Source organism: Dermochelys coriacea, chromosome 1 (assembly GCF_009764565.3).
Source record: "Dermochelys coriacea isolate rDerCor1 chromosome 1, rDerCor1.pri.v4, whole genome shotgun sequence".
NCBI lineage: Eukaryota > Metazoa > Chordata > Testudines > Dermochelyidae > Dermochelys > Dermochelys coriacea.
In genome coordinates this window covers 8,195,833-8,213,087 of record NC_050068.2, presented here as the reverse complement: position 1 = coordinate 8,213,087, position 17,255 = coordinate 8,195,833, and the positions used below count along the sequence as shown (strand labels likewise).

At 46.7% G+C, this 17,255-nt stretch overlaps 1 protein-coding gene across 1 annotated transcript in view; it reads left to right on the top strand.

Annotated features, from left to right (window-relative positions):
• LOC119849263 (disintegrin and metalloproteinase domain-containing protein 20-like) overlaps positions 1-3,991 on the top strand; it is a 202,866-nt gene extending 198,875 nt beyond the window's left edge. The window contains exon 21 of the mRNA XM_043504014.1: positions 3,724-3,991. Within this exon, the coding sequence (XP_043359949.1) occupies positions 3,724-3,765 (42 nt within the window). The 3' untranslated portion in view covers positions 3,766-3,991. The remainder of the gene's footprint in view (positions 1-3,723) is intronic.
• Positions 3,992-17,255: the final 13,264 nt, after the last annotated feature.

The window sequence follows — 17,255 nt, the reverse complement described above, 5'->3', positions numbered from 1 at the left end:
TAGCCTTCCTAAACAGTGTACCCATATGTAGCGATGCGAGGACTAACCGGTGCGACGCGTCCTGCTGGTAGTCTCAGGAATTAGCTCTTTCCAGCCTTCGGAGCGCCCTCTCCAGGCTGGTGTCTCACCTGCCACTGGCCCTGTATCCCTCCCAGATCCCAGTGCCCTTTACCCTGGGGTTCTGTCCCAGCAGTAACCCACAATCTGGGTCTCCCCACCCAGAGGAACCCCCAACCCTCTATCCCCACCTTGCCTCAGTGGCTACTGCCAGTCACCATCTAGCCCCCACTCACTGGGCAGACTGCAGTCTGTAATGGCCGCTCATCATTAGCAAGGGGGGTTGGACCAGCTGCCTCTGCCTATTCCCAGGCTGCACCTCTGTAGCCCCAGTACCTTTCCTGGCCTTTAGCAAGGCCTGCAGCCTGGGGGTTTTCCAGGCTGGAGCTCCCCAGCTCCTCTGGCCTTCCCCCAGCCCTGCTCCACTCTAGGTACCCTGCTCAGCTCCCAGGCAGCCAGATCCTTCTCTCTCTACAGCTAGAGAGAGACTCTCCCAGCTCCTGGCTCACTGGCCTTTTACAGGGCCAGCTGTGGCCTGACTGGGGCATGGCCCCAGCTGTGGCTGCCTTACCAATGGGTCTAGCCTTTTCTTGTGGCCCCAGCCCACTCCCAGGGCGGGCTTTAACCCTTTCAGGGCCGGAGTGGGGTGGCTATCCCACTACACTATAACAGACATCTGTAAAGCAGCCACCTGGGCCTCAAACCAAAAGTTCATGGAGCATTACACAATTGAGCAAGACTCAATCTCGGATGGTCTGTTAGGACTCAGTGTCTTATCACCATTTGCAGATCCAACAGTGAAGCCTCATCCTTCCAGTGAGCGGCATTTCTCTACAGTCACCTAAAGTGGAGCACCCACATGGACATTCCTTGAAGAAGAGAAGATTACTCACTTTGTGCACTAACTGAAGTTCCTTGAGATGGGTGTCCCTGTGGGTGCTCCACTACCCGCCCTCCTCCCTTCTGCTTTGGAATTCAGATATACACTCTGTGATGGAGAAGGAACTGAGGGTAGTTTGATCGCACAGCATTATGTAGCTGCCAAGAGGTGGCGTGAGATGGGGAGAGCGCATGTGCAACCCAAATGGGCACTGCTGCTGAAATTCTCCGATTGCAGGTGCAGGGATGCACATTCATCTGAAGTGGAGCACCCACAGAGACACCCATCTCGAAGAAACTCAGTTACTGCACACGATGAGTAACCCTCTCTTCTCCTCTTCTCTTTCCTCCATTCCTGGAAGCAATCCAGAAACAGACCTGGGTCATAGGCTTCAGGTGGTGCAGCCCATGCTTGAATCTGCAGTCAAAACAGTAGCATCACCTAGAACTTACCAACACATCTTCAAAGGACTTGAGACAGTCATTTTCTTCATTTCCCTGAAGCTGTCTCAGAATTTCTAGACTACTGAACTTGGGTGCTAATAGAAATGAGATACAGCTTGCAGCACAGTACACAAGGCTCTGCTTGCAGTACTGTATATGCAAGTTAATCATGGGCCAGGAGAGAGGAGAGTCATTTAGATGAAAAAGACAAAGTAAAATGTGCACACCACATATTACAGATTACGTATAACAACCTAAAGAACCAGTGAAAGCTTGATGATGTAGATAGGCCATAAAGTCTGCAGGTAATTTAGCTGTGTAGATAACTGCCTCATCCCTTGAAGTGAACATAGGGGAACTCTACTACTGGCTGAAAAGAAAATATTTAGCACTGTATATGGGTTCAGTCAACAGTACATTTAAGTAAGCAAAATTAGCATAAGTATTCAAGAATGAAAACCATGTTAAAAGATGTTACAAGGCCACCTACATTGACAGGCTATTTAGCTTCCTACTAGGGTGATCAAATGATTAAAAAAATAATCACAATCGCAAGATTAAAATAGTTATGATTAATGGTAGTTTTAATCACACTGTTAAACCATAATAGAATAGCAATTTAAATTTATTATAAATATTTTGGGTGTTTTTCTATATTTTCAAATATTGATTTCAATTACAATACAAAATGTACAGTACTCACTTTATATTATTATTTTTATTACAAATATTTGCACCGTAAAAAAAAGTGCAATCTACAGTCATAGCATGAAGGGATATATAAATATTTAGCATATCTGGCACATAAATAACTTGCAAATTGGCTACAACAGTGCCATGCCAACAAACCCCTGTTCTCACTTTCAGGTGACATTGTAAATAAGAAGTGGACAGCATTATGTAAATGTGTTTGTTTTAGCAATTGGCTTGAACAAGAAGTGGGACTGAATGGATTTCTAGGCTCTAACGTTTCACATTATTTTGTTTTTGAGTACAGTTATGTGAAAAAAATTCTACATTTGTAAGTTTCACTTTCATGATAGAGATCGCATTACAGTACTTGTCTGATGTGAATTGAAAAATACTATTTCTTTTATCTTTTTTACGTGCAAATATTTGTAATTAAAATAATATAAAGTGAGCACTGTACACTTTGTATTCTGTGCTGTAATTGAAATCAATGTATTTGAAAATGTAGAAAAACATCCACAAATATTTATAATAAAATCTATTGTTGTTTTAAAACTGGGATTAATCACAACTTTTTAAATCAGTTAATTTGCTTTGCATTAATTGCTTGAGTTAACTGCAATTAATTGGCAGCCCTACTTTTTATTTAATTCTTTCATCATCTGAACTAAACAGAGGGAGGGCTGTGCTGCTAGCAGGATAAAAACGCAGTGTATCTGGATACTGTCAAAGCAATACAGAGAAAGTAAAAAGATAAGAGTAAAAGGTCATGTAAAAAGTCTAAGGGCCCAGTCCTGTGTTCCTGCTTGAATGGGCATGGCATTCTCCCTAATGGAGCTACTTGCTGGCCTGGGGCAAAAAGTTATACTGGAAATTTTACATCAGTGTAAGTACTCGAGTGAAAAATGCATTGCAAGATGCTACACACACACACACACAAACTTGTAGAAAAATTGTGATCTATGAAATTTGAAAACAAGTATGTGAACATGCAATGCAATATCCCAAGGCACTCTCACAAGGGCAGAATTAAGCTTGTATATGCTACCGGCTGAGGCCTGGAGGCATCTGTATTTTTATTGTCATTTTATGTATTTATTTATTTATATCTCAAGTAATCCTGGACTGTGTGTTTATTTACATTTTAATTTTGTAATATTTTCTAAGGGGTAAGATTGATGAATAGTGAGACTTTTATTATAAATCTAATGAAAGAAAGAAAATGTCCTGACTTGCGTGCTTAGCTATACAACATTAAGGTCTCTTAAGGGCTTTTAAAAAATGTTTTGGCATAATATTTCATATCACATGGGAACTGGTAGGTTTAGCAAATAATGTTTCCATATCAGTCAGTATCACATAAAATCATAGTGCCTAAGAGAGGGTCTTTGTGAAAGTAAAACTGGAAAGTGAGCTGTAGCTCACGAAAGCTTATGCTCTAATAAATTTGTTAGTCTCTAAGGTGCCACAAGTACTCCTTTTCTTTTTTTGTAAAACTGGAAATGTGACTTTTGCCTCTTCAAAAGGGAATATGACTGCTTAGAACTCTGAATGCCAGATTCTGAATGAGTGCAGGCAGGATAAATGTGGTTACATAAAGTTTGCCAGTTAGATAGACTATGCTTTAATCATTTTACTGTTTTGTTTTTTTAGAAAAGCCTGAAGAAAAAAAGCAGTATTTGGTCTAAAAATTAGAAGGGAAGCAATTTGTTTAACAAAACACAGGATACTGGACATTTGAAAAATCAATTGTTTTCTTATCAGTTCAGCCACTTTTTGAAAGAGCATGTGAAACCCTGCTGAGATAGTGGTGTGTCAAAACTGCAATGACATGGGATTCATAAAGAATTTCCTTTTTTTTAAACTGTCAATTTTAAACTGTTCTTCTATTCCACTTTTTAATTTGAATAAACTGGTTTTATCCTTATTTATGCTTCTCTTTCTGTATTCACATAAGTGTCTCCTCAGAACTTCATAGAATCTCATCCTACTTCTAAGCTGGTCATGTCCTCTGTATCTCTAGGACTTATCCCTAGAACTCTATCCCTAGGAAGCAGAAACTTAGCTGTTCTTCTTGGAGTGCATACACATGTGCATTCCACTATAGGTGTGTACGCGCCTCATGCACAGTTCTCAGAGAACTCTTTCCCTCCCTGGTACTCATCGGGATGGCTTGAGCAACCTCTGTTGCAACATGCCACTGCATACTAGTATGAGAGGTGGAACTGCCCCCAACCTCCCTCAGTTCCTTCTTACCATCAGTCATGGTTGATGAAGCAATCTCAAACTTGTGGTAAGTGATTTCCTCCCTTGTGTGTGTGTGTGTGTGTGTGTGTGTGTGTGTGTGTGTGTTTTAAGGCCCACGCAAAAAAAGAGTGGTTAAGGTCAAATGTTGACTCGGGTGCAGCACTTCACCCTCCTTTGGACTCATCTCACAGGGAGAGCGTCACAAGTACATCAGCTAAGGCAGTCGTGGCCAACCTGAGCCTGAGAGAGCCAGAATTTACCAATGTACATTGCCAAAGAGCCACAGTAATATGTCAGCAGCCCCCCGTCAGTCCTCCTCCCCCTCGCTCCCAGCACTTCCCACCCACCGGCAGCCCCTCCGGTCAGCGCCTCCCCCTTCCTTCCCCGCATCTCCTGATCAGCTGTTTCATGGCGTGCAGAAGGCTCTGGTGGGAAGGGGAGAGGAGCGAGAGCATGGCAGACTCAGGAGAGGGAGCGGGAAGGGGTGGAGTGGGGGCAGGGCCTGTGGCAGAGCCAAGGATTGAGCAGTGAGCACCCCCCAGCACATTGGAAAGTTGACACCTGTAGCTCCAGCCCCAGAGTCGGTGCCTATACAAGGAGCCGCATATTAACTTCTGAAGAGCTGCATGTGGCTCTGGAGCCACAGGTTGGCCACCCCGAGCTAAGGTATGGAACGGCCCACCAGAGATATCTGCAGCTCCTTGGTCTCTTTCGCTGGTGCTAAAGAAAAGGCATAGGCCCTCCTCAGGTTAGGTACCTTGCTTAGGTGTGTCAATACTAAAGCCAAGTGGGGCAGAAACTCTAGAAGACATTCAGGTGAGAGTCTCTGGCTAGTGCACTCTTCAGCTAAGAAGAAGGGATCCCCATCTCTAGAGCTTGTGCCAGGTCTGTCAAGGGCATCCCCTGAAAGATCTCTGCGGCACAGCCATCAGTCATTGCCACTCTCAACCACCCCAGAGGCATATTCAGCCAAAAGGTATCTGCTTAACCGCTTGGTACAAGTATCCCTAGCAGTGCAGGAAGGCTTACAGTCAGTACTGAAACCTGCAGCTCCTATTTCACCGCATGAGGAACTTGTGGTACCATTGCCTCCCAAGCTTCTGTAAAGGGTAGTGCAATTGAATGACAAACCTTCCTGGCACCACCATCTTCAAGTTCAGGCTACCTATCCACAGTCCCAACTGGTTCTGCCCCCCTGCTGTCATTTGTTCTGGTTTCTTCTTCTTCAGACTCAGAAATGTGTTTGTCTGTGTCCCATCCAAGACAGAGAGCATACACTCCATCAGAGACATGGAGACCATGGGCTATACAGGAATCTCAGCACTGACCTTCTTCTAAGGGGCAATAGCCTGGTCAAGGGTGGGTTCCAGAGACATATCAGTGGACATTCCAGACACCATTTGTCATCCCTGCTCCCACTAGGACCTCCCCGCAACCATCTTGGTCTCTGGGCCATCGACACAGAGGGCATCATTCTTCAGGACTGAGATTGGTACTGAGCAGCCAGAAGTCACTCAGGCAGCTTCCCCACCACAAGTCCTGGAGCAGTCACCACCTCAGAATCCTGTTGCATCCTTGTCCTTGTCACCAGACAAAGCTGTTGAGGGCAGAAAGCAATTCACCACTGCCAGAGGACCACAGAGCTCATCAAGATCTATTGAGAAGGGTGGCCTGTGTTCTTGACATTCAGACAGAGGAGATGTGTGAATGCTCTCACAAGTTGGTGGACATCTTAGTATCAGTGGTCGCTACTAATGTGACTCTGGCATTTAATAAAGCCATTATGGAAGTAGTTAAAGTACTGTGGTGGACACCCTCCTCCTTGCCTCCTACAGTAAAGTGAGTTGAGAAGAGGTACTACGTCCTCTCTAAGGGATATAAGCATTTGTACTCTCACCCTCTCCTAGGTTCCTTGGTGGCATCAGCTGCTAATGAATGAGAAAGACAAAGACCCCAAACAAGAATGCTGAAAGGAATACATTCAAAGAGACTGGACTTGTTTAGATGCAAACTTTATTCCACAGGAAATCTGCAACTCAGGATTGCAAACCAACAGGCATTCCAGCTTCACTAAGACTTCACTTTCCGGGAAAATGTTAAAAAATTTAAGGATGAGTTACTAGAGGACAGTAGGCAAGAGTTTGCAGTAATTGTGGAAGAGGCCAAGCTGATTGCCAGAACTGCTCTCCAGGTTCATTTAGAAGGCACAGTCTTGGCTGCTTGAACATGGCATCAGCTATTTCTTCTTCAAGTGCTTGCTCATGTCCATTCCACCTTACATATGTGTGTGCTGCGTATACTGTCACTGGAGATTTTTCCCTCAGTGGTATCTGTCGGGCTGGCTCTAGCACCCTCTGGAGCCACATGCTCATGCACCAGTATAGGGGTCCAGGCCACCCCTGTCCCCTCTGTTTCTTCTTATGACCCATGAGGGTCACTGGAACAACTTCCCTTGTTTCCGCAAGACATTCATCAGTGGTTCCGTTATTCTCAAATTTAGTTACCTTTGGTTTTTATTTTCTAGTAGGTGTGTACACAGTGTATAAAGTAATAGCGTATACAGTTAGACACCCCCCCTCTTGTAGCTTAGAGGGGCTTCCTCCATCCCGGTGCTGGGCATGGCCCAGTCTCCGGGCTTCAAACCCTGTGTCTCCTGTGGCAAAACCATGCTGGTGAGCGACCCACACTCCAACAGTCTGAAGTGACTGGGGGAAGCTCACATACAAAAGTGTTGCCAAGTCTGCTATGAATTTTAGCCTTGTATAAAAAAGGACAGGGGGGCTAGGCTAAGGGCTATCCTGATGGAAGCCACACTTAGACTAGTGTCAGAGCCAAGCCGGTCAGACTCATTGCCAAGCACCTCAGCTTTGGTACAGAGTGCTCCTCCTGCAACTCAAGTTTTTCAGCACTGTTCCCCTTCTCCAGTATTTAGAAAGAAGCACAAGAAAAACTATCTGAGAGAGGACGCTCCCTGGAATCAAGAAAGTACAAGCAAGGCGAGTGTAGTAGAGTATGACCTGCGTTGGGCCACTCCTCCTGCCCCACTTCACAAGTGGCACCATCGACTCTGCCCTGCTTGCAGTTGCCGTTGAGTCCCGGTGCCCGACCATCCACTGACACCAGGGTGACATCGTGGCACCAGTGGGATTGCGGTGCCATCCACCCCAGAGGCCTTTGCAGCAGCCAGGGACCTGTTGATTCTTCTGTTACCACCCACCCCAATAAGGCAACTCCTGGCACTGGCAAGAGCGTCAAGAAGAAGGAAAAAGTGTGAATTGGGAGTGCTTTGTTCCAGGTGAGTCTTGAGTGGGCCTGACTCTTATAAAAAGCCAGTCAGCTGTGAACCAGCTGAGCGGCGAACAGTAGAGAGGCTAACGGAGGGGGTTTGCCTGGGAGTTTGCCCGGGGAGAGCCCACTGAGGCTTACATCTTGCCGGCTTCTCTGAGTAGTTACTACAACTCCTGAGGAAGCTTGTAGAAGGAAGGTAATATGTATGGGGAGCTTTCAGCTGTTGTGACCTGCATTGGATGTGCCATGTTTGTCTTTCTTCCACAAGACAGAAGTGACTTTGTCTGTACAAAGTGCAAGCTGGTCTCCATATTGGAAGAGAACGTTCAAGGTCTGGAGAAACAAGTATCGACCCTGCGTTGCATAAGAGAAACTGAAGATTTCCTGGACAGACATCAGGATATGCTTCTACGGGCACAATGTTCTGAAGATTCAGAGCAGGCTGCGCAGTGGGGACAGGACGGTAAAGAAATTTGGCAGCGTGTGACCTCCAGAAGAAGAATGGGGAGTGTCCATGTACCAGCAGAGCAGATACAGGTAAGCAGCCGTTTTCATGTTCTCTCCACAGGTACTAATTCGGAGAGTGGACTGGATGATACATCTGAGGGAAGGGAACAGAAGGAGACTCCGCCGATTGGAAGGCATGAGATGCACTGTCCTAGGGATGGGGGTTCCACAACCACCACTCCCAAGAGGAGGAGGCTAGTGGTGGTGGTCGGGGACTCTCTCCTGAGGAGGACTGAGTCATCTATCTACTGCCCTGACCAGGAAAACCGAGAAGTCTGCTGCTTCCCAGGAGCTAGGATTCACAATGTGGTGGAGAGACTGCCAAGACTCATCAAGCCCTCGGATCGCTACCCCTTCCTGCTTCTCCATGTGGGCACCAATGATACTGCCAAGAATGACCTTGAGCAGATCACTGCAGACTACATGGCTCTGAGAAGAAGGATAAAGGAGTTTGAGGCACAAGTGGTGTTCTCATCCATCCTTCCCGTGGAAGGAAAAGGCCTGGGTAGAGACTGTTGAATCGTGGAAGTCAATGAATGGCTACGCAGGTGGCGTCGGAGAGAAGGCTTTGGATTCTTTGACCATGGGATGGTGTTCCAAGAAGGAGGAGTGCTAGGCAGAGACGGACTCCACCTAACGAAGAGAGGGAAGAGCATCTTCGCAAGCAGGCTGGCTAACCTAGTGACTAGGTTCACCGGGGGAAGGAGACCAAAGCCCTGAGGTAAGTGGGGACATGGGATACAGGGAGGAAGCATGAGCAGGAGAGCGTGAAAGGGGAGGGCTTCTGCCTCATACTAACAAAGCAGGACAAACAGCAAGTTATCTCAAGTGCCTATACACAAATGCAAGAAGCCTGGGAAACAAGCAGGGAGAACTGGAAGTCCTGGCACAGTCAAGGAATTATGATGTGATTGAAATAACAGAGACTTGGTGGGATAACTCACATGACTGGAGTACTGTCATGGATGGATATAAATTGTTCAGGAAGGACAGGCAGGGCAGAAAAGGTGGGGGAGTTGCATTGTATGTAAGGGAGCAATATGACTGCTCAGAGCTCTGATATGAAACTGAAGAAAAACCTGACAGGTTTCAGAGTAGCAGACGTCTTAGTCTGTATTCGCAAAAAGAAAAGGAGTACTTGTGGCACCTTAGAGACTAACAAATTTATTTGAGTATAAACTTTCGTGAGCTACAGCTCACTTCATCGGAGTCTCTGGATTAGGTTTAGAAGCGTGAGCAACAAGGGTGATGTCGTGGTGGGAGTCTGCTATAGACCACTGGACCAGGGGGGTGAGGTGGACGAGGATTTCTTCCGGCAACTAACGGAAGTTACTAGATCGTAGGCCCTGGTTCTTATGGGAGACTTCAATCACGCCGATATCTGCTGGGAGAGCAATACAGTGGTACACAGACAATCCAGGAAGTTTTTGGAAAGTGTAGGGGACAATTTCCTGGTGCAAGTGCTGGAGGAAGCAACTAGGGGCAGAGCTCTTCTTGACCTGCTGCTCACAAACCGGGAAGAATTAGTAGGGGAAGCAAAAGTGGATAGGAACCTGGGAGGCAGTGACCATGAGATGGTCGAGTTCAGGATCCTGACACAGGGAAGAAAGGAGAGCAGCAGAATACGGAACCTGGACTTCAGAAAAGCAAACTTTGACTTCCTCAGGGAACTGATGGGCAGGATCCCCTGGAAGAATAACATGAGGGGGAAAGGAGTCCAGGAGATCTGGTTGTATTTTAAAGAATCCTTATTGAGGTTACAGGGACAAACCATCCCTATGTGTAGAAAGAATAGTAAATATGGCAGGCGACCAGCTTGGCTTAACAGTGAAATCCTTGCTGATCCTAAACACAAAAAAGAAGCTTACAAGAAGTGGAAGATTGGACAAATGATCAGGGAAGAGTATAAAAATATTGCTCGGGTATGCAGGAGTGAAATCAAGAAGGCCAAATCACACCTGGAGTTGCAGCCAGCAAGAGATGTTAAGAGTAACAAGAAGGGTTTCTTCAGGTATGTTAGCAACAAGAAGTAAGTCAAGGAAAGTGTGGGCCCCTTACTGAATGAGGGAGGCAACCTAGTGACAGAGGATGTGGAAAAAGCTAATATATTCAATGCTTTTTTTGCCTCTGTCTTCACGAACAAGGTCAGCTCCCAGACTACTGCAATGGGCAGCACAGCATGGGGAGGAGGTGACCAGCCCTCTGTGAAGAAAGAAGGGGTTCAGGACTATTTAGAAAAGCTGGACAAACACAAGCCCATGGGGCTGCATCCGAGAGTGCTAAAGGAGTTGGCGGATGTGATTGCAGAGCCATTGGTCATTATCTTTGAAAACTCATGGTGATCGGGGGCGGTCCCAGACGACTGGAAAAAGGTTAATGTAGTGCCCATCTTTTAAAAAGGGAAGAAGGAGGATCCTGGGAATTACAGGCCAGTCAGCCTCACCTCAGTCCCTGGAAAAATCATGGAGCAGGTCCTCAAGGAATCAATTTTGAAGCACTTTGAGGAGAGGAAAGCGATCAGGAACAGTCAACATGGATTTACCAAGGGCAAGTCATGCCTGACTAATCTAATTGCCTTCTATATGAGATAAGTGGCTCTGTGGATGAGGGGAAAGCAGTGGATGTGTTGTTCCTTGACTTTAGCAAAGCTTTTGATACCGTCTCCAACAGTATTCTTGCCAGTAAGTTAAAGAAGTATGGGCTGGATGAATGGACTATAAGGAGGATAGAAAGCTGGCTAGATTGTTGGGCTCAATGAGTAGTGATCAATGGCTCCATGTCTAGTTGGCAGCTGATATCAAGTGGAGTGCCCCAAGGGTCGGTCCTGTGGCGGTTTTGTTCAATATCTTCATTAATGATCTGGAGGATGGCGTGGATTGCACCCTCAGCAAGTTTGCAAATGACACTAAAGTGGGAGGAGAGGTTGATACGCTGGAGGGTAGGGGTAGGATACAGAGGGCTCTAAACAAATTAGAGGATTGGGCCAAAAGAAATCTGATGAGGTTCAACAAGGACAAGTACAGAGTCCTTCACTTAGGACGGAAGCATCCCATGCACCGCTACAGACTAGGGACCAAATGGCTAGGCAGCAGTTCTGCAGAAAAGGACCTAGGGGTTACAGTGGATGAGAAGCTGGATATGAGTCACCAGTGTGCCATTGTTGCCAAGAAGGCTAATGGCATTTTGGGATGTATAAGTAGGGGCATTGCCAGTAGATCGAGAGACGTGATCGTTCCCCTCTATTCGACATTGGTGAGGCCTCATCTGGAGTTCTGTGTCTAGTTTTGGGCCCCACACTATAAGAAGGATGTGGAAAAATTGTAAAACGTCCAGCAGAGGGCAACAAAAATGATTAGGGGACCAGAACACATGACTTATGAGGAGAGGCTGAGGGAACTGGGATTGTTTAGTCTGCAGAAGAGAAGAATGAAGGGGGATTTGATTGCTGCTTTCAACTACTTGAAAGGGGATTCCAAAGAGGATGGATCTAGACTCTTCTCAATGGTAGCAGATGACAGAACGAGGAATAATGGTCTCAAGTTGCAGTGGGGGAAGTTTAGGTTGGATATTAGGAAAAACTTTTTCACTAGGAGGGTGGTGAAGCACTGGAATGCGTTGCCTAGGGATGTGATGGAATCTCCTTCCTTAGAAGTTTTTAAGGTCAGGCTTGACAAAGCCCTGGCTGGGATGATTTAGTTGTGGATTGGTTCTGCTTTGAGCAGGGGGTTGGACTAGATGACCTCCTGAGGTCCCTTCCAACCCTGATATTCTATGATTCTAAGGAGCTTGTTTACCCCAAGCTCATATCCAGCACCGTGTTTTCCAGTACCGACTAGAGGGAAACCAGCCCTGCTGACATCGGTGAAGATTTCCCCACTCTGGCACCATTTCCTAGACCCTTGGCACTGGGTTGTGGAAGTGCAGGATACCGCCTTCCCATGGCTTCCTCAAGTGGACTTGTCCTCAGAGTTGGAGGTGAAGACCTTCACCCAATCATGGAACCATCACCGGTATGTGACTTACATTCCACCAGATCTTGGTGCATGTGTCTCTCCCACTCTGCCCCCCGGCATCTGGCCCAGAGGAAAGTGACTGATGCAGATCCAATCACCATTTTGGAATCTGTGGGTTTTTCTCCCAATACTGGGACCACCTTCCAGCCATTCATACTCAGTGGTGTCTGAGAGAAGGGCTCCTCTATTGCACCTTTGGCACCCGACTGAGACTCTAGTACCGAGCCGAGTACCAACGCTCTGGACTTAGGCCTGCAGGACATGGTCAGTGCAAAAGAAGAGGAGGAAGGCTCCCCCCACCCAGTGCAGACCTCCTCCTCCTCTTCCCCAGATGAAGCCATCTTGGGACTGAGCAGCTTGGTGCCACAGGATGATTTTAGAGCTCACCAGGAGCTATTGAAACTGATGACTTCCCACCTGGGGCTAGAGGTGGAGGTTCTTAGAGTCCTCCCACAGTCTCACATTTTGGCTGTGGCGGCCCATGAAAGGTGTCCCTATGCCTCAGTGAGGCCATTATGGATCCCATCCTCTCTGACTCGCATGTCAAAAAGAGCAGAGAAAAAATACTATCTTCCTGCCAAGGTATACAAATACCTATATTCTGACTCCCCACCCCAGGTCCCTTGTGGTCACAGCGGCCAATGAGACAGACTTATGGGACTCTCCATTTAAGCTGCTGGCATTGTGCCCTCTGTTGTATCTCTCCTGGAAGGTTGCTTTCCTGGTAACGATTACCTTGGCCAGGAGGGTTTCATAAATCAGGGCCCTTACACCTGGACCCCTTTATGCGGTGTTCTTTAAGAACAAGATTCAACTGTGCCCCCATCCAGCATTCCTCCCAAAGGTGATCTTGCAGTTTCATAGAAATGAGGCTATTTTCCTGCCAATTTTCTTCCCAAAGCTGCACAAGAGTACAGAGAAGTGATGTCTACACACTGGATGTCTGGCTTTTTACATTGAGAGAGCCAACCTGTTCTATAAATCCATGCAGCTCTTTGTGGCAATAGCAGACAGGATCAAAAGCCTACCAATTTTGGCCCAAAGAATTTCATCCTGAATCACTTCCTGCATTCATATGTGCTATGAGCAAGCAAGCACCCTGTCTCCTGCCATCTTGATTGCCCATTTGAAGCTCAGGCTTCATCTGTGGTGTTTCTGGCCCCAGCCCCGATACAGGACATCTGCAGGGCAGTGACCTGGTCATTAGTACATACTTTCTCCTCCCACTACATAATCACCCAGCAGACTAGGGATGACGCCAAGTTTGGTAGAGCACGGTTTCAATCCTTTACCCACCCTTCTGCCCCTCTGTCGGAGTTAGCCAGCAAGAAGGAACTGAGAGTGTGTGGGATCAGCTGGGCCTCTTATACCAGTGCATGAGCATGTGGCAGCTGAGGGTGCTAGAGCTGGCCCAACAGATACCATTGAGGGGGAAATCTTCGGTGACAATACATGCAGCATGTGCACACCTAATGTGGAATGGACATGAGCAACACATCTTGAAGAACAACAGTTAAGGAAAGGTTAGTAACTTTTTTTTCTTTCTGTGAGGAGATGTTTGTGGTTGCAGTCATCTGGGCTCCCCCACAGGTCCAACATACTATCCAGTACCTCCATTTCTAAAGTCTCTCTTTGTTTTCAGATAAGATGGATGATAGGCTCCATAGCCTGAAAGATTCCAGGGTAACATTAAAATCACTTGGAATCTATACTCTGGCAACAAAAAGGAAACAGTTCCCTCCACAACAGTCATACAGACACCAGGATTTACTCCCTGTTCTCAAGATCCAACAAGGAGAAAGTATAGGAGACAATCTCCACTACCCTCCTCTTCAGCATCAGTATGTTCATCCTTTCCAGCTACCTCATCTAAACAGGCATTTTGATGGGTTGGTCCAGGGCAGTGGACCAGTTACTTTAGTTCCATCTGTTTCCCACCTCTTGTTTACAAATTGCTTATCTGCTTCCTAAGTGTTTGGGCCCATGTAACATCAGATCTGTAGGTCTTAAGCATGATCGAACTGGGATATGTCCTCTAGTTCATTTCTATTCCTCCTTCCAATCCTTTGTCTCTCTTCAGGGACCCCTCTCACCAGAGTGTCCTTCAGCAGGCGATCCAGTCACTCCTTTAGGCATGGGCCATAAAGGAAGTGCAGTTGTGCTTCAGGGAAAAGTTGTCTACTCCGGCTACTTTCTTATTCTCAAAGCAAAAGGAGATCACAGGCCTATTTTAGATCTAAGAGAGTTGACCAAATTCCTGAGGAAAATAAAATTCCTCATAGTTACCTTAGTTTTTCAGAGACTGGTATGAATATATTTTCCACAAAATCCACCCTTTAACTGTTCAATACTGCTCCAGAATATAACCAAGCTGAAAGAAAATTTTAAAAAACTTTAAAAAAAATTAACAAAATGTCCTCCAAAATTTGAAAAACAGCTTAAAAATAATAACTCCCAGAAGTGAGAACTACTTTAATTCTTCAACTGGTTGTTAACACTGAAACCTAATAATTACTGTTCTAAGGCTCAACTAAAAATTGAAATTTCTTGACTTTAAGGTGATTAATGGCACAACTTTAATCTTCTCTTCCTGAATTTTTTTGATGGAGCAAATATAAATTGTTATATGGAAAACAGTGTAATATGTAGGTTTAACAAATAATGCTGCCAAATCAGTCAGTAAAATATAAAGTGACACTATTTAAGAGAAGCTCTGTATAAAAGTAAAACTGGAGAGATGACATACTTCTGTTAAACTCTACCTCTTTGGAAAAGTGGAATCAGTTTTTTTAATGGAGTATAACTGAGCATTAAATACCAAATCCTGACTATGAACGAGATAAATGTGGGAACATAAAAAGACAATATATGCTTTACTTGTATTACCTTTCTACAAGACACTGTGTGAGAAAAGCAGTATTCACTCTGAGAAGTAAACATAAAATATTGGAAAGTTGAAAAAGTAGTGTTTGTCTTGTCACACCTGTGTGCTTGAAGTGGCACTCTGGCATCCTCTAGTGGTGGATAGGCCCCTGAGAGATTGATGAGCCTACTGCAGCCTTGGCTAAGAGATGTGTGTCTTTTACCTCATGCATTAGCAGCTCAGCCATTTAGTTCCAGAGGGTCCCTGGTTTGATCACTGCTGCCGATCGATTCCCCTTCATGGGTCAGTGTTACAAGTGCCAACTCCATGGGATTCATGGAGAGATTGTTTTCTTGAAACTCTGTCAACATCAATAAAAAGTAGAGTCATGAGTTGGCAGAATATGGCTTGCAGATGGGGGATTCATAGATGGGAGGTTTGGGGGTGGAACAGGAAGGAGCAGAACACAGCCTGCTGATGAAAGGCTTGAGTGGGCGGGCGATGCACTGAGGGTGATTTGGGAAGTGGAGCAGGGCCCATGGGGACAGGGGATGACTTAGGGAGGCAAGTTCGCTTTGCCTGAGACAGATCATACCTGCAGGGGCTAAGGGAATCTGCGCTGTGCCCCAGAGAGGAGAGCCACAAAGAGAGGGCTGGAGAGGCAACCAAATGCCAGGTTAAGAATGAGGGGGGACCCCCAGCCCTGCCCTGTGTAACCAGGACAGCCAGAAACCTCTTGCCAGTCCCCTACCAGCTGAGAGACACCAATAGAGTTGCTGCCAAAACTATCTAACTGGAGAGGAAGCACCCAGCATTGCTTCTGCTTTCTGTTCAGGACCTGGGAATGTTCTCTTGTCCAAGCAGGGTGAGCGCAGAAGCTAGTAACAGGGGCAGGTTCAGCAGACTGCCAAAGAATTGCTCAGCTAGGCAAGCCGGCTTCCCACTCCTTATAGGGGGATTTTGATCAGTTAACATTTCAGTGGCCAAAGGCTCAAAGATCTGTTGACAGATGTTTTTTCTTCCATCACCCTCACCTAGGGAGTGACACCTGCCCTGATCACTAATGGCTTTTACTAAGCAGAAGATCATAATTTTTCTCCATAAAGGCAGTTGTATCCTTTTCCCTTCCAGCTTCCCCACCCCATTAGATCTGGCTTTTCACCCCCTCCCTGCCACGAAGGAAGCTGAGCCCCAGTTACGGGCTAAGCATTTATTCTGCCACCAGGCACTCTAGTCAAACCCCTCTTCTCATTCATAGCCTCTCAGCCCGGGAAGTTCCAAGGACATGCCCACGTGAGACATAATGGCAGTGCCTTGGTGTAGTAAGAAGAGCGTGGGACTGATTTTATTAACACTGTTGAGCTGCCTATGCAAATTGGCAACTTCTTTCTCTGAATATCACTGTAATCGGCAGTGAAAGTTGCTAGACTTTTCCTGGTCACTTTGACACTTATTTCCTCGCTAGGGAAACCAAAACGTCACTAAGCCCAGTGACAAAATTGCTAAGTTGGCAGCACGACATGGTAGGGTGGAGGAAGGAGAGAAGAACGAGGCTGGCTGAGGGGGATTCATGTGGGAGCCAGTCAGGGTGGGAGCCACCAAGGTATCTTTGGGGGAAGCGAGGCAAATGGGAGGCGGCAAACGGCAGGTTCAGGCACGGGGTGGGAGGGTCTTGGGGCTAGGAGGGGGGGGGGATAGGATTGGGTGGCAGGTGGGGTTGGGCCTGAGGCAGGGAGGGGACCAGGGTGGCACTGAGGGAGTTGGAGGGGAGGAGGCAGTTGAAGCAGAGCTGGCACTAGGGCTGGAGAGGAGGGGGTGGGGCTGGCACAGATGCAGTAGGAATGCAATGGGGTGGGGCTGGGTCTGAGGCAATAGGAGCAGAGGGGGCTGGACCTGAGGCAGGGGGAGGGGAGGGGGTGAGGCTGGCACAGATGCAGTAGGAGTGTAATGGGGCATGGCTGGGTCTGAGGCAGTTGGAGGGAGAGGAGGGGGCGGGGCAGGCACTAGGGCAGTTGGAGCGGGGGTGTCATAAATATAAAGGGAAGGGTAAACACCTTTAAAATCCCTCCTGGCCAGAGGAAAAGCCCTTGCACCTGTAAAGGGTTGAGAAGCTAGGATAACCTCGCTGGCACCTGACCACAATGACCAATGAGGAGACAAAATACTTTCAAAGCTGGAGGGGGGAAGAAACAAAGGGTCTGTGTCTGTCTGGGTGATGCTTTTGCTGGGGACAGAACAGGAATGGAGTCTTAGAATTTAGTAAGTAA